General features: G+C 43.8%; 1 protein-coding gene across 2 annotated transcripts in view; it reads right to left on the reverse strand.

Annotated features, from left to right (window-relative positions):
* LOC134401597 (ras-related protein Rab-10-like) overlaps positions 1-1,930 on the reverse strand; it is a 36,317-nt gene extending 34,387 nt beyond the window's left edge. For both annotated transcript variants that reach the window (XM_063130702.1, XM_063130701.1), the window contains exon 1: positions 1,718-1,930. In XM_063130702.1, the coding sequence (XP_062986772.1) occupies positions 1,718-1,877 (160 nt within the window). In that variant the 5' untranslated portion in view covers positions 1,878-1,930. The remainder of the gene's footprint in view (positions 1-1,717) is intronic.
* Between the last annotated feature and the right edge of the window lie 16,314 nt (positions 1,931-18,244).

The following is an 18,244-nucleotide window of genomic DNA, read 5'->3' on the forward strand; positions in this document are numbered from 1 at the left end:
GTGAGACTGAACGATGTCCAAGGTACTACTATGTTCAACATAAAAGTGGATTTTTCAGTATATTTCGAATGTAAGTTTCCAGTACTTATTTTATTTCTATATTCATATGCCACTTTTTATTTTTTAAAAAAAGATGAATCAAGATGATGCTCAATATGACAAACACAACGATCCAAAAATAAAAAATAAAAATGTTTTGACAGTCCACTGTGTCACCTGATTAATTTGGTTTGAAGTTGATTGTTTGTATCAAGGGTATCCCATGTTTGACTATTGTGCTATGTTTGATATGATTGGATGTTACATCCTTTTGTTATAAATGTAAAATTCAATAAAAAATATTAAAAATAAAATGATACACCACAGAACTAGGCAATCCCATCTGTAGACGCTCAGAAGAAAGCCCCAGATGAATTCAGTGGGCCTTACTCCCATATAAATGGGTACAGGATTGAAGCCTTAAATAGGGTGACCATATGAAAAGGAGGACAGGGCTCCTGTAACTTTAACAGTTGTATTGAAAAGGGAATTTCTGCAGGTGTCATTTGTATATAGGGAGAACCTGGTGAAATTCCCTCTTCATCACAACAGTTAAAGCTGCAGGTGCCCTGCCCTCTTTTAAATCTGGTCACTCTAGGATAGCTCCTGCAGCTACTATCTCGCTGTTTACAATCACACTCACCCTCCCACCCCAACTATGTGTATGTATATTCACCTGTAACTCAGAATAATACTTCATACATCTCTGATCCACAAAAGCTTATATCACAATAAATGTCTTTAAGGTGACATAAGTTTTGTTGTTGTTATGTAGAATGATGACACTGTATTATTAATACACAAATAATGAAATGAGTTTCCAACCAGAAACGTCTGCACAGCTTTCTGAATGCGTATGTATAGCTGAGCTCTGGGAGATCCCCTTTCTGAGGGAGAGTAACCTACATCTGGACCACTGAACTGGTGTCACAGAATAGGTCAACAGTCTCTTTAGTTGATCATACCCCAGTCCCCAAAGAGCTTATAGTCCAAACTTCAATGTGGGGAACAATGGAGGAAGTGGGGGCAGGAAAGTTTAAGGAAATGCACCACAGTGCAACCCAATGCATGTTTACTCAACAGGAAAATTTACTGTGTTCAATAGGCTTAATCTCACATAAATTTGTGTTGGATTGGAGCCTCCGTTCCACCTGGTTATAGTTACATTAGGGCAACCTTCCCCAACCTGGCGCCTTTGAGATGTGTTGAACAAATGTGCTGGCTGGGGATGCTGAGAACTGTTATGCCACACATCTGGAGGGCACTAGATTGAGGAAGGCTGCAGTAAAGCATTGAAACTAAGGGGTTGCACAAAACATGTCACAGAAGAGGGATTTGATGATGTCACTGTGCGAGCAAGACAAATTATTGGAATAGCTTCCATTGCTAACAGCTGACCTGCAAAGTTTTACTATGAACGTTTTCAAGTTTCACAGAGATCTTGGGGCTGACTTGGAGAAGTTCCTTGTAGAAGTCTGCAGAACTTGGAAGTCTGCACACGCTACCATATTAAACCAAGATGTGTCTTGAAATACTGGTTTTCTGATCTTATTATACAAGGAAATAACCTGCATTCAGAACGTAGAGGCTGGGGAACCGAGAGCATGTAAAAGACAGAGAGTGGGGTAGGGTGGGGGAGTGAGCAGGCGCTGGCGGGACACGTACTTCTATCACTCACCAATGGTGGCGATATAGGAAGCGGGCGTCGACAGCGTGGCTGGGCAGAACTCGGTGTAGCGCCTCAGGATAGACGTTTTCCCCACGCAGGAGTCGCCGGCCATCACGATCTTGGCCATCAGCAGCTTCTGCGCCTCACAGACACCCGGCTGCTGAGCCATGGGCCGGCAGCGAGAGGTGGCCGTGCTGCTCCCGGGTCAGGAGGGAACCGAAACTTGCCTGCCCGGACGGAGTTACTCCTTCCCCCCTGCAGAGACGCGGGTCAGCGAGGGCCCGCCCTTCCCACGCTGGGTTCCTCCCTGCAGCGGCAGCCCTGAGTTTACGGAAGCTGCAGTTGCAACCTGGGCGCGCGCGCGCCGGCTCTCTCGCTCGCGCCCTTCCTGGCATTTGGAGCTGGGGGACGAACGCTCCGGTTCCTGAGCTCCAGGCTTCCCCAACCTGGGGCCCGCCAGATGTTTTGGACTACAACTCCCAGCATTCCCAACCATTGGCCGTGCTGGCCGGGGCTGATGGGAATTGAAGTCCAAAACATTTGGAGTACGCCCGGTTAAGGAAGACTGCCTTACCCCGTTTGTGGGTTTGGCGAGCTCACAGTCCTTTTTCTGACTGACTGAAGGTAAATTGTCTCCCCACCTCCCCCGCAGGGCTTCCTTTAGTAGCAGTACTCTCTAGTGTGCAAAAATTCAACTGGTGACGCTTCCCCGCAACTCAACACAGGAATAAGTGGAAATGGCTTCCTATCGTGCGGTTTATAGCCAAGAGATAGGCAATATCGTCCCTTCCAGATGTGTTGGACTACAACTTCCATAAGCTCCAGCCGGCATGGCCAATGGTCAAGGAGAATGGAAGTTGTTGCTCCAAACATCTGGAGGATACCAGGGCGGCTACCCCTATTATAAGTGTAGGAGACCTGCCAGGCTTTCTGGCCTGGCCGACATCGCCATAGCAGTAGTAAGATCCTTCGCACATTTCAGAAGCTTGAGAAGGCGATTTCATCTTGCAGCCTGAGATGTTGGTCCGGGACTAATGAACTTTAAAGCAATTTCATCATGAAAGCTGTTTAAGATATAAAATATATTAAGCTGCACTTTTTGCACTCCTGAGGTAAACAGTTTATAAGGGCTATGGGGAAGAGCAAGGGGAAGAGAGAGTGAGGATTAGGGATATTTACATTGAAAAGAAATGTCACAGCTTAAATGTTTATCAGGACTAGAGTAATAGTGTAATGAATCCTGCTACATAGTTTGGGACAAAGGATATGGAATCCAGTTTCAACTAGCTGCTTGAATTTCAAAGACCATGCTATGATATCTGGATGTTTTAATTTTTATTTATTTATCTTATATATATATATATATATATATATATATATTTAAAATGTTTTCTTTTTAAAGAAACCACTTTGAGTATTTTGATTATCTCTCACAGCTAACACCAAAGACAGGAAATCAGGCATTCACTGACAAGAATTTGACTAAAAGTCTTCCTGACTGCATTCTTAGAGGTGTAAAGCCAGATTCTGAGTGGTGGCAGAAAGTGCACTGCATAGATCCACTACCGGGCCCAGTTGGAGAGATTAGCTAAGTGAAGGGTTGCTGGCCATTCATTGCAGAGAACAATAGCCCTCCCCTATTCTTTGTCCCCGGAGTGTTGTATTCGAAGAGATGTTGCTGTTGAACATGGAAGTTTCATTTAACTATCTGAGCTTCTAGGAGAGGCTTCTATGAACAAGAAAGAAGACCTTTGGAGAGGCTGAATTGAAGGAGGGATACTTGCATCATCCAGATGTTTAGAGAGTACAAACAGGCTCCCTCCTTGATACTGTAATTATAGAGCTGGACCAGGTCCATAGAACAGAATATGTAGCCCAAGGAGGTTGTTTAATGAATGCAATTAGTTAATTGCAAGCTTTTTCTAAACAGCTCTTGTCTGTACTAATAAGAAAATGGGAAGCAAATCTTGTGGTATAAAAGTATTGTGAAATGATGAGGACGAGGTGGAAGCATAACACAGATTGTTTGTGGGACTTCCTGAAGCAAGTTCTCCTTTCACTATAACTATTTTGCAATAAACTTTCTCTGACGTTCTACATTACAATATTTTGTACAATATTAGAGCTGGGAGGGGTGTAATATAGAATTTACTATCCTAAGAAAGGGATCTTCCATAAGTTAACTATGTTTTGCGGATAGGAGCAATACAAAATGTATAGCAGCACACACAGAAACGATAACCTGTCCATCAACACCATCAGATGTTACAATATTGTTTCAGCAGTTGGTTTGGCAGGTCGCTTTCATCAAAGAACTTGTTTTGAATGTGTGGCTAATTTTAGTGCATATTTATTTTTTAAAAAAATATGAAGCTGCACCTTCATCCCAAAGAAGATTTCAGGGAGGTGTACATGAAGACCAAACATTAAATAAAAACATACAATCGAAATGAATAAAACTAAGATGCATAAAAACTATTTAAGTCAGCTAGGGGGAAAATGCAAGTTTAAATTTAAAATGCCCAGGCAAATGAAAAAGTTTTGACCTGGCACAATCCCATGACTGCTTAGAATGAAAAAATTCCTGCAATTCCCAGCATTCCTGGGTTTTGTGGGACTTTTTTCTGTGTAAACAGGCATAGGATTGTGCCCTGATGCAGGAGATATGTGACTGGATCACCTGACTTAAAAAAATGCTATTTCAAAGAAGCCATGGGTGGGGTGTGCATAGAGAAGCAATGCTTGGAGAGAGGGTATATAACTCTCCTTTTCCTGTCATTTTCACAATCATAATCTTCCAAAGTTGCTACTTGCCCTGCTGGGGGCAAAAATATTAGTACTTATACAATGATTAACAGAACAGACAGTAGCTTTGGCAGGGAAGCAATTTGTATCACTAAAATGGCACAAGGTAAAAGATAAATCCAGAGCTGCCTGTGGTTCCTCTGGAAAGGAACAAAATATTGGGAACAAAGCGACAGATTTTCCACTGCCTTTAACTTTACATTTTTGTATAGTTTCACTTTTGAATTCTCCTTCGTGTTGGTCATCTACAGTAACTGGCAATCAGACACAAACTTGCTAGTTTCAGGTATGTAATTGTAATGTACTTTTTTACACCATTCTCTAGGCTTAATATTGTACATGCTTCTTATTCTTTCTCCCCTTTCATTTTATTCATATTCCTACCCACAAGGGGACAGTCTTTCCATGTTTCTTCCAAGAAATATTAAAAGGAAAGGCATTGGAAACCTAAGTGCCTTCCCAGAGCCTCCCCTTAACCCCCCGCAATGTTTTAGTGCGCTGCTAGCTAGTCCTGCTTCAGCACTAATCGTACAGTGGTCTGACCCCATGCAAGGGATGTGGGCCATAGGGTTGGCACAATGGTATCACTGTGGGAAAGGGAACACTTGCTGGTGTTTGCCAGCTCCAGATGAGTGGTCCTCCTGTGCTGGTGGCAGGGTGGATAAATCTAAATCCACCCTTCAAAAGACTGAATTAAATCAAGTCTCCCATTTCATGTATTTAACGTGCATTCTGTTTACTGAAATAATTAAAGGATATGTGTTTGCAGCTTAACATAGTCCATAGAAGCACAATCAAAGATCCTGGCCCTGCTGCCCATGTGCCTTTTACATCTACTTGGAGACAATGGGAATGGTTGTGAAATTAATAGATTTCACTTGGTTTCCTTTGTACACATATAAGGACACAAAAGCGAGATATGCCGCTCTGTGCCTGTGCTGTTGGATCTCAGGCAGTTGGATCCTTCTCACTCTTTGTTCATCACAATGGCTTTCTGTGGTGAGGAGAGCCCCCTCAGGCAGAAGAGGATGGATGCTCCCAAATGGATGCTCCTAGCGCTAGGAACCAGAAGGTGCTGTGAAGCTGTTCCATCTTTTTCTCCTTAAGGGATTTTCTGTGTTAAAGCTGGAAGAGGCTGTCCTGGCTTGTGTTGGCCCTGGGGAAAGTGGTCAATCAGGCATTTGAGGAGGCTCTAGTAACAGGAAGCTATGACTGGCAAGGCATAGATCACATTGGTCAGCAGTTAGGCCAGCTAAACAAGAGCAAGCGAGGCAAAGACTAATAGCACCTGGGTAGCACTACGCAGGAGCTGCTAGGCTGTGACAATGCTCATAAATAGACCTGCTGCTCCAGCAAGAGAGTAGCAGTAACTTAAGTAGGTCGGTCATCTCAGGTCTCTCAGAAGCTCCACCTTCCATTGGGCAGTGACTTCAACTTAAATGCTTATTCACGTAGCGGTAAGCTCCTACATGGCTGAAGGACCTGAGAGGCTTTAGGAGAGTCATTCTTGGATGCCGATCGCTTCCTATCCACCTCAGCCTCCAAGAATGACTCTCCCAAGGCCTCCTGCATCCAGGGTTCTCAAGGGCCTTTCCTGGAGTGGGATGACTGGTGTCTCACTGGGCACAGGGTCCTCTTTTGGGTGATACCAACCCTCCAGACCAAGCCAGAAGCGGTAATTTAACACAAAAGGGTCATGTGTAGATGATGACTCTTCCTTGCTTGAACATCCATAAGTGATGCCACAAAAGCCTTGTCCGGAAACACCCAAGATCTTCAATAGTCCCCAGAGCTCTCCCATCGAGAGGCAGCAGCTCTCTCATTGAGAGAGCTGGAGAGGAGCTAACACACCCACATGGCCCCCTCCTGCTGAGGTGCTCTCCCAGGACCAGACAGCTAAAGTATGGGAGCCGTGGAGGGCACAGCTTGATTTGGGTTCTGGGGCCTTGGTGGAATCCTATATACACGATGCTCAAGAGACTGGCTAAGCAAGAGAGAGCCATTCACGTGATCCCATATTATAGTTAGGGAGTTTGGTGATAGCCACCCACTGTACAAGTAGCATGTTCAAGCAAATTGCCCACAAAGCCATAAAGAAGGCAGGGCACCCCCCCCCCTTTTAAATTAAAGCTTGCAGATTTTATTCAGTCCTGCTACAAAGGAAAGTTGTAGATGTTCATTAATGTTCCCATTCTTCCCAATAGGAAACACATCTGTGGCTTCGGAAAATGAAGCAAGGGGACTCTTCGATTCAGATCTTAGGTGAAATGCAATGTCAATCTGAGGCCCCGAAGCATGTTTATTTTTTCTGTGAACTTCATGAGAATGAAGTATGAGAGTTGGGAATATCCCCACTACCCAGAGAGATTAATGTACTTCAGGGTATATATTATGCTGTTGAGTGTCTTTGCTCAAGGAGTCCTGTACTAAAGGCCGGCAACTTTAGGGGGGCTGATCTTGTCTGTTTTGTGAAGCTCTATGAACTGTGAAGGGATGCTTGTGGTGCTGCAGTACTGTGTGTTTACTATGGGTTGAGTTTTATTCATCTGTTCTGTACTATTCTTAACAATGTCTGTTGAAATATTGTCATTTTCTGGAATTTGGGATGGTGGAGAAATCCTCAGTGGATTCCAATGAGTCCAGATTTCTATGAATCCGACCCACAAATTCCACAGTGGACCAGTTTTTGTTTTGTTTTTAAGTTGCAAGGGTTTCATGGGTTTCTGGGCCATTTTTTTTTTTTTACTTCCCAGAATTGTGTGCAAATTTACTCATGGAAAAATATGGGGGGGGGGGACTCCTGATCAAAAATGTGTGTTTCCCCCATATGCTAAAGCATGAAAATGCACATCTTGGGCGGGGGGGAGAAGGCATTTGAACATTTTTGGAAGTGTACATTTGTGCAAGTCCAGGAAATTGAGAAAAATCCAATTCAGTCAATGAGCAGACGATGGAACAAAAGGTGCCTGACAATCCGTGAAATGCAGATGGAACAGATTTAACAAAACTCATATATCCCTACCTGGAATAATGCCCTTCAGTTTGATTGAGCTTGCTGCTGGGACATTGTAGTCCTCCTCCCGCCCCCAGATTTTAAATTCATTTTGAATTTGTAGCTATGGGTTGTACCTGGTGTGTTGTTGCCTTGGGTCTTGTCTCTCCCATTCTCCAAGAATATATAGGACTTCCGCAAAGGGCCTGATGCTGGTGCAATGCCACATTTCATGGGACTTGACCTAGGAACTTACCCCTGCCTTGGCGATTATGCTACAAGCTAACATCAGGATGAGGTCACAATACCCCCAGTCACAGCATCTTATGTCCCTGTTGCCAGTGACACATAGTGTGGCACTCTAAATGGACACTTCCAAATAGTTCATCTCCAACATCACTGAAGCAGAGCTCCTCCCTTGCCTCCTTGGATCTGGACAGAATATGCGCAGAGGTATACTACCTTGTGCAGGTATAATGTTCAAAGGAAATAATTTAGATTTTGAGCTGACCCTATTTTCTTTTCTCTCTGTCATCATCTATAGTAGAGGACTCGTGACAAGCTCTTTGTTTGGTGACCTTCTTAGCTTTTGAAGTACTCATGCTACAATCACAGAAGAATCTGGCAGATCGCTTATGGCAGGGGTGCACAACCTGTGGCCTGAGGGCTGCATGAGGCCCAGCAAGGCCTTAATTATGCCCCCCCCCCCCGAACAGAGATCCCAATACAGATTGCTCTTTCCTCACTGGTGGCAACAGCAACAAAAGAGTGCTCAGTAGCATTGTGAGAAGGAATAGAGAGAAGCCTCTCCACTCCTTTTGCTAGCAATCCTCATACAAATAATTCTTTCCCAGACTCTGTCAAAGTGTTCCATGTTATATTCTTGTCAGTGAAGGATGTTGGTTCTGATGTCAGTGGGGCTGTGAATTTGCTCCGGGTTCCGGGCAGAACCAGTCAAAATCCAAAAGGAGCTATTGAAGTTTCTTTAGAGTTCTGACTGGTTCTGAATGAAACCCAGAGCAGATTTACTGCCCCATTAACACTGGAGCCACCAGCCTCCACTGGTTCCTGTGCATCCATGGTGGAATGTAACAGTAGCTACTCAGGGTTTCTTCCAATGTTATCTACTGTCTGTTTCTGTACATTGTTTTTAAAAATGTGACTACAAAAAATTGACATTGTAAGTGGCTCTCAGAAAATTAATTGACTTCTCTAAAAGCCAGTACATGGATTTAGAGCTTCTTTATGTGAAGCAAAAATCCCACATCCTTACCAGGGTTTCAACTTCTGGAGTCTTTGCGGGATAACGATTGGCACAATACTCCCTCCTCCTCCTCCTCCTCCTCCTCCTTCTTGCCCTTTCCTGCATGGGCAAGCTCCATATGTTTAATTTATACAGCCAGTTGAGAGCACTGCAATATTGTGTGACATTGTGCTATTCTGAAAATGTACCACCACTTTGATGCGGTGTGTGTGTGTGTGTGTGTGTGTGTGTGTGTGTGTTATATACTACTGTATTTTTTGGTGAGTTAAGAAAATGGCAAAATAAAATTGAAAAATTATGGGAGAGGCACCAGAGCCTGGAAACGTCCGTGAGTGACCCACCACAAGTGCATGATAAAAGCGTCATGTGAAGGAACCTTTGTTTCTGATTTAAAGTGATCAAACTGGAAAGTTTGAGAAGTTGGTGCTCCCCACAGTCATTTTTAGATAACACTGCAAGCATTGGCCCGGCCCGCCTGTCTCTCCTAATCTTTTATGCACCTACCGTTTCCAGAATCACCTTTATGAAAAAGAATATTCCTAGTTTGCAATGCATGCTTACCTAATGGAATCATGCTTCCAAGAACCCACAAATCTTAAATGAATTCTAAAGCGTGTGCCCTTGTGAATAGCAATATACACCTAAAATATTTGTGAGCAATAAGATCATGTTCTGAATGGTTAATTTCCCTACTAGGGATGTTAGCTTCAATCCGCCTGTTATGAATTACCATACATAAGAAAAAGAAATCTGTTATTCCACTCCTCAGTGTCTTTATTTTGGAGTCTGAAAGCTGTTTGGATTCCAAAGAGGCTTCTTGCAGTGTTAAGGACTTAATTTTAGAATACTTTCTAATAAATCATCATGAAAGATTATGGGCTCAGGCATGGCAGAGGTGCTAGGGAGGGTAATACTTGCGCCATCCTTCCCAAAGCTGTGCACAGATATTGTGCTGGATTGAGAAATATGAGGCTTTGCAAAAGACAGAAAGCAACACCTGCTCTTGCAAATCTGAAGAGGTCTATCTTGAAGTGTTGGTGGAAGGGGGAAATAGTGAGAACTATAGTTGTTATAATGCAGTTAATGGGTGACAGTATGCTAATAAGTCAGATTAACTAAGCAGGTGATTCATGCAGTAATCCTTCTTGAAAGGAAGTGCCCATTTTGAGATGCTAAATGAGAACATAAATGCAGTCAGGCATAGAAGCCTTGAAAGATAGAAAGTGTGCAGACCTGCTTGTTAATGTAGTCAGTGAAATTAATTTTGGGGGGTGAACGGGGTTCATTTCTCATAGGCTGTGATCATTTTATAGGAGGAAGGTTCAAAATTGAAAGAGATACAGGTACGTTTCTGTCAAATCTAAATGGATGTAGTGACCAAACAGTAGTATTATATTTCTGTAATGTTCTATGCTGCTATGTTGGTCACTTGAAAGGGGTGTGGGTGTGACCCACATGGGCAAGGATGAATGGACATTATGAGAGCAAGTTCACAAGTTTGGCAGTGTGACATGGCTGGTAAGTCAGTGGGAAAGAGGGCTGCAGCAGGAAACTCTTGTCCAGTTTTCGGCTACTGGGAGATATTAGTATAATCTCAAGAAGATTGAGCCTTGGTAATTTGACCTGAAAGCCTTCCTCCTCTCAGCTGCCAACTGCCGTTGTTGAGGCTGCCAAAAGGAAAAGAAGCAACAGCAGCCCTTCCAGTTTGCAGTTCCAGGTCCTCCTGAATTACTCCCTGATGAACTTTGTAACTAAGACCTTCTCTATATTTCAAAAACATCCTGCTGCCTTATCAGGGCTTTCTGCTTCCGCTTTCTTTCGGGGATTGCAATCGGCTCAATTATTTATTTATTTTATTTATTTAAGGATTTTTATGCCGTCATTCAGCCAAAAAAGGCTCTCATGGCGGCTTACAAAAGTATTTCTTGACAGTCCCTGCCCACAGGCTTACAATCTAAAAGACATGACACAAAAGGAAAGGGGATTGGGAGGGAGGAGGAGGAGGGGGGAAAGGAAAGGAAATTCAGACACTACAATCTTAGTTGGAAAGTTCAGCAGTTACAGTTGACAGCAGGAGGGAGGGGGCTCTCAGCTGGAGCTGGACCCAGGCACGGTGGAGAGGTGCCTGGCTGCTGCTTCCTCCCTCACTGGTGGCCTCTGCAGAGACAGTTGGTAGCAGGAGGGAGGGGGCTCTCAGCTGGAGCTGGACCCAGGCACGGTGGAGAGGTGCCCGGCTGCTGCTTCCTCCCTCACTGGTGGCCTCTGCAGAGACAGTTGGTAGCAGGAGGGAGGGGGCTCTCAGCTGGAGCTGGACCCAGGCATGGTGGAGAGGTGCCTGGCTGCTGCTTCCTCCCTCACTGGTGGCCTCTGCAGAGACAATTACATGGGCAGCCATGTGGTTTGGATTGAATACTTCCCCTCTCTGCATGTTCCATTCATTTCCATTGAGACAGCGCTATCTAGTGGCAGAATTATTGCACAACACCAGAGTTACATGCTGAGATCTCCCACTTTTTCCAGATATTACCACATTATCTGAGATTCTTTTAATAGCAGGGTTTCGAGGAAAAAGTGCGGGAGATGTCATGGTCATTAACAATGTTGTGTAATGGACCTGCAAAGTTTTGTGAGTGGCCAATCACGAGCATGTAATAAATCACTCAGTTAGAGGAGCCCTAAAAATCTAGTGTCCGAGTTTGCTCCCTCGTCAGCCTTCTCCCTTTTCCTTTTGTATCGTGTCTTTTTGAGTAAGTCTATGGCCTTACAGTCTGACTTTGTAAGCCACTCTGGTTGCTTTTTTGGCTGAAGAGCAGGATAACCATGCCTGCAATAAATAAATAAATAAATAAATGGGGTGGAGCATCTTGCTGGATGGAAAGGAGTGAGGCAGCTCAAGCAGCAGAACTAGAACGAGAAGGCAACACCCTTACCACAAGGCATAAAACACTGACAGAAGTAGAAGTCCTGATGGCTCATTGTAGTCCCCCAACCCATGATACTCAACTATCCAGACCCATTCCAAGGATCCAAGCCACACCCAGTGCTAAAAGGGCCATTTATAGAGCCCTTGTTTAAAGATTTCTAAACCTTTCAAGTCACACTGCCCCCAGGGCTATAGCACCATGCTGAGAACTGCTAATTTCCCCCTCCCCAGTTTTTGCATTGGCATGCAGTAATCCTAATCTAGGCTTGCTGCAGCGCCATGGTTTTGCCCTGCTCAGTATGGATTCCAGTATGTGGGTAGGGTCGCATTCTCTGATGGCTGTGCTTTCACTACAGTTGGAACTCTGTTGAAACAACTTCCCCACACACTTCACAGCCTCCTTTGCAGGCTGCAAAGTTGGACTGCCCCATTCTCAATGGTCGTCCAATGTATTATTTATTTATTTACAATATTTATATACCACTTCCCACTGAAAATTTCGGAGTGGTGTACAAGATAAAATGAAATGAAAACAGAATAAAACACTTTAAAATAGATTTTAAAAGATGCAAAATGTATAGTAAACCGTGCCTAGTCATTAAGGAAAGGCTTCCTGGAACAATGACATTTTCAGGAGGCACCAAAAGGAATACAAAGTTGGTGCCTGCCTGACCTCCAGAGGCAGGGAATTCCATAGGAGGGGAGTTACCACGCTGAAGGCTCTTCCCCTGGTGGACTCCAATCGGAGGATGGATCTATGTGGAACCACCAGGAGCATGCCCTCGGATGACCTCAGTGACTGGGTAGGCTGGTATTTATATAGCTGCATGAAGGTCACCCACTGTACGTGGGCAGGACATAGGTCTTTGCCTGGGTAGCATCAGAACCTTGGCAAATGTCAAACAAAATGGTGCAGAGGAGCAGAAGGAAGGATAAAAAAAAGAAGAAAAACATGTTTTGGAGTCTCCCTCCCACCATGCCTTTAGCTACAGCCATTTCCCCCCTTTGAACTGGGATTTTTTCACCACTGTGTTGTTTCTACTGGTACAGGCTAATTCTGATACAATGGCATCGCTTTTGCATCACCATCATAACTTTACTTCACTGGCCTAGCCTTGTGTTCCGCTGGCACAAGGGCATTGGTTGTGATCCTATCCCTGTCCAAGAAGCATAAGTGGAAAATAGGACTGCACTGTTAGATGATAAGCAAAATGAACCCTACTTCTACACAGTGTAATCCTGAAAAGGTTCTGTGGGACTTGCAAAAAGCATACTATAACTTAATTACCGTATTTCTTTGATTCTAAGACACACTTCCCCCCCCCCCCATTTAAACATCTCTAAAAACGGGGTGTGTCTTAGAATCGCGGGTGCGATTATTATTCTTAGAATCAAAGCTCTTTTTCTGTTGGTGGTACTGAAATTAGATGGCGTCTTACAATCGAAGAAATATGGTATTAACATCAGAGGTTGCTGAGCCACTTAGTTTATAATTTAGTATAATGAGGGAAGAATAAGACTGACAGAGAGTAGCAGAACTGAAAGGAAAGGGAACTCCTGTACTCAAGGCTAGGTTTACTTGAGTGATCACTCTTACCTTTTATCATAAGAATTTTTTATAGACATAGCAGTTAAAGATACCACCAGTTTTGCAATTCACTGCAATCTATAACTGGTCTTGATGTCTTACTCAGCTTTGTACCAGTATGATTTTTGAGGGAGAGTGTACATTATTTCCATGAAAACAAATATGAGGATGAGGAAGCATTTTCCCCTGTGTGCAATTCCTACTAAAGAATTTACATTCTTCTAATTTATTGGTTTACTGCACCACTTAGTGCACTCTGGAGATGTGCAGAATGTCCTCGCTGTTAAGAATATGCAGACAAAATTTACCCTTTTTGCACTGAGTCACTCACTGTCTCCTTGAAGTCATCACACTCTTTCCTTTCTCATCTCCCCCACCCGCCTATTGCTTTGTATGTTGGCGGAGAGACTCTTAGCAGTAAGGATGAAATCCTTCACCGAACAAAGCAGCACCAATTCAGGCAGTCATCAATAAGAAACAACAAGAGGGGTATGGTGCAGTTCATACAGAACACACAGGATTGGGTGATTTATAGGCTAACATATTACAGGTGTTTGGGTAGAAGTATTTGTTTCATCCATTCAGGGTATTCAAGGTGGTGGGAACAGAAGAGATTCAAAGGTGAGTGCCCCACTAAAATTTCCAGGAACTGTAGGTGTGGTAAGAAGATCTGATTAATATGAGTATATATGATTCAATTAGGTCTAAGATAAAGAGGTCTGCTTTGTTGATGGATTCTTAGATGGTTTTCAGGTTTTACATCTTAAATAACTTCTAGGCCAAGAAGAGATATAAGTGTCATCAGACGGGGTGGGGGGTGGGGGGAATTGCGGTTCCCTACTGTCGATTCTCCACCTCCATTCCTGTCCCACAATGCTTCCTCTTTCTACCTGGAGAAGAAAGAGAAAGAATACAAAGACCACATGGCCCATTCTGGGGCCATTTTTATTGCGCAGCTTTTCCTGCACACAGCAGGAAATGGCAGCACATCCCATTTTAAAAAAGAGTCGGATTAAAAGGGGCCCATTTTGTGATGGAAAACAGGCAAAAAGGAGCAGGAGGCGCATGGGAGGCCAGCAAGGGACGTGCAGGAGGCATACGGGAGGTGGACGACATCGTTTAAAGGACTACGAACATTCTTAAGTGGGCAGTAGTGAGTCGCCATAAAACGCTTGCCTGATGACACTCATTGATATCAGTAATTCAGGTACTGAATAGCTGGTTCCCATTTTTTTCTTGGGAGTATTTCAGGGGATGTTTGTTGGCGGTGGGGGGTGAGGGGGGGGCTGCTTCAGAAATCAAATTTGAGTAAAATTTTCTAGGAAGACATTTCTGCTGCTACTCATTTCCCAGGCCCACAGAGCTGCTTCCTTTTGAATCCAGAAATTCAGGGTCTTCTCACCACCAGACCTTCCAGCAGCATATAATTCCATATTACCAGTGGGAGATGGAGGCAATATTCCAGAAACATGTGAGTTCAACTTGTTTGTATGTAGCTCCTTTCTTGTTTGCTTGTATTGGATTGAGACAGTTTTCTGTTTATTTGTGCATGCAGTCCTGAGCTGGACAGTTACCTTTCCTTTTTTTTTGCAGTTCAATTAATTCTCCCATTGACTTGAGGCAGGATCCATTCACCTTCATTCTGTTCCCATAGTCCTGAAACACTATTGCTTTTGTTTTTATGGCCGATCAACCTGCTGCTTAAGTGTTTGCTGAGTCTCCTCATGTTGATATGAATTCTAAATCGGTGTAGCATTCAATGCGTGCAATTTTGTCCTGTACTGCAATCGCAGGCAGGCCTATCCAGGGGGATTTTAGGATGTTTTTAGGAAGTTTTAACACTGTATATTATGTCCTTAATTCAGTTTTATGTATTTTATATTTACTGTTGTTCCCTGCCTCAATTAAAATGGAGAGGTGGGTAAGAAATAATAATAATAATAATAATAATAATAATAATAATAATAATAATAATAATAATCCCACAAATGAGACTTTTTCTTCGTCAGAGTTCTAAAAGATACAGAATCCTCATCCCTTTTTAATTTTCAACCTAAATATTGATGGTTCATATAGATTGTCTCAAAGTGTGTATATAAAAAATAAGCACTTCCACTACATGTTCTGGTAATTAAATATTACATACAACTGGGAAAACTTCAGAAAATGATGTCTTCACAAAATAGACATAAACAAAAGAGGAAAAACTAGCTTTCAGGTGAAGTAATTACACATAGGCGTATGGAATTCTATAATCTCATTGCAGCAGTAAATGCATTACATTTGTGGATTCTAAAACCCAAATGCTGTAACACATGGCACTGTAGTTCAGAAAGATCACATTAATTTATAATTTGAAAATATATGGAATGGGATGAGTTTAACCATTTATATAGTCCATGATTTTAATACTTCAGTCGACCTGTTGGATATGTAGGAGGGTAAATTACATTAAGCAGAACTGATGCCGGCTGAAGATGTGAGTGATTTATCATTCTTGTGAGTAGAATGGGAGAGCAAACGTATTGTTTCACTAACGAAGTAGGAGCATTGAATTTAATTTTGGATCAGAAGAGGCTCAGTGGCCCCAATCCAGTTACCCTCACTTGTTGCAGCCATCTGTCTGACTGCTGCTACTACTACATATACATGAAGATCTTCTTTGTCAAAAAGAAATGCAGGTTGCTTACCTGTAACTGTAGTTCTTCGAGTGGTCATCTATGCATTCACACATATGGGCTTTGCGCCTGCGCAGAGACCAGACCGGAATCTCCAATAGCTTAGGGAAACGCTTTTGGGCGGGAACCCCTCCCCCACGCTACCGCGCATGTCCACGGGGTTCCCGCCCTTCCCTCAGTTTACAGGAGTCCGACATCGTGCCCCCATAAACATGAGTGTAAATCAATAAATAAGATAAAATAAATCTATAGTCAATTATGTCATTATCAAATATCACACCACCAAGAGGGGATGGTGGGTGGGTTGTGTGAATGCATAGATGACCACTCGAAGAACTACAGTTACAGGTAAGCAACCTGCATTTCTTCATCGTGGTCTCTATGCATCACACATATGGGCGAGTAGCAAGCTCACATACCTTGGAGGTGGGTTGGTGTACTATTTCAACACTTCCGAAAGCACCGCCCTTCCAAACGAACAGTCATGTCTGGATCGAGTGTCCAAGCTATAATGCTTGACAAATGTAGAAGGGGTGGACCAAGTCGCAGCCTTACAAACGTCCTGAAGTGGAACACCCCTGCTGAAAGCCACCGACGTCGACATCGCTCTGGTTGAATGAGCTGTCACAGGTCGATGTATCTCTAGTTTAGAGATAGAGTAGGCAAGTTCAATTGTCTCTACTATCCAGCGTGACAATCGCTGGCATGACACCGGGAGTCCCTTATAAGGCTCACCATAACATACAAACAATTGTTTGGATTTTCTAAATCCTTCAGTTCTAGCTCTATAAAAAGAGAGAGCTCTTCTAACGTCCAACATGTGGAGAGCAGTGTCTGCAGGCGTTGTGGGGTTTGGAAAAAAGGCTGGCAAAATAATGTCCTGAGCCAAGTGAAAGGGCGTCACAACCTTTGGTAAAAAAGATGGGTCTGTACGCAACACCACCTTGTCATTGTGAAAAACTGTATAAGGAGCATCTATCCTTAGAGCTTTAAGCTCACCTGCACGCCTTGCTGAAGTTATGGCCACCAAGAACACAGTCTTGAGAGTTAAAAGTCTTAAGTTCGTTGTAGCCATAGGCTCAAAGGGTTTTCTTGTCAATGCATGGAGCACAACCGACAAGCTCCACGACGGTACGATATTTCTAGAGGTTGGTATGGTGTTTCTCAAACCCCTTAAAAATTCCTTGGATGTAGGATGGGAGAAGGGGGAGAACCCTTCTACACCTTCATGAAAGGCAGTGATGGCAGCTAAATGAACCCTGATGGACGAAAGTCCTAAGCCTCCTTTGAACAGTGAGAGTAGGTATTCTAGAATCACAGAGACGGGACAAGTCTCAGCGATGTGATTCATTTGCAGTGCAAACTTAGAAAACCTCTGCCATTTAGCAGCATACGATTTCCTTGTCGAAGGTTTCCTCGATGCAGTCAAAATACTGTGTACCGTCAATTGTTCGATACCGGAGGTTATGGTTCTATTCTCCATGCCGTCATCTTGAGTGTCGAGAGGTCTGGGTGTCGAACTCTGCCTTGGTGTCGAGACAGAAGGTTCGGTATCGATGGTAGCTCGATGTAGTCCCTTCTCGACAGTCGAAGAGCATGAGGGAACCATGGTTGTCGAGGCCACCACGGCGCGATCAGAATACAGTTTGTGCCGTCTGTTCTTATCTTGGCCACGACCTTTGTTAGGAGTGGGAAAGGTGGGAAGATGTATAATAGTCCCCCCGTCCAAGTTCTTGCGAAAGCGTCTCCTAGCGAGTTCCTTCCGCTTCCTGCTCTGCTGCAGAAGTTGGTACAGACTGCGTTTTCTGCAGTGGCAAAGACATCGACGGCCGGATCGCCCCAATACCGAAAGAGGTTGTTTCTTACTTCGGTATCGAGCTCCCATTCGTGGTTGACATGGAAGGACCTGCTTAGGGAGTCCGCTACGATGTTCTCCTTCCCCGCTACGTGGATCGCAGTCAGGTAAGTCTGTCTCTTTATGCACCAGTTCCAAATCCTGAGTGCAGAACGGGTTAAGGGGTATGACCTCGTTCCCCCTTGCCTGTTTATGTAGCAGACAACAGTGGTGTTGTCTGTTGCAACCAGAACGTCCTTGCCCTCGATGATCTGGGCAAACGCTTTCAAAGCATTTTCCACAGCCAAGAGTTCCAGATGATTGATATGATCCCCCTTCTGCCGAGGGGACCATCGACCTTGGACGGTGAGCGAATTGCAGTGAGCTCCCCATCCATCGAGAGAAGCATCTGTCGTGATGGTAAGCGATGGTGCTCCTTGCTGAAAAGGAAT

This window comes from Elgaria multicarinata, chromosome 7 (genome assembly GCF_023053635.1).
Source record: "Elgaria multicarinata webbii isolate HBS135686 ecotype San Diego chromosome 7, rElgMul1.1.pri, whole genome shotgun sequence".
NCBI classification, from domain to species: Eukaryota; Metazoa; Chordata; class Lepidosauria; order Squamata; family Anguidae; genus Elgaria; species Elgaria multicarinata.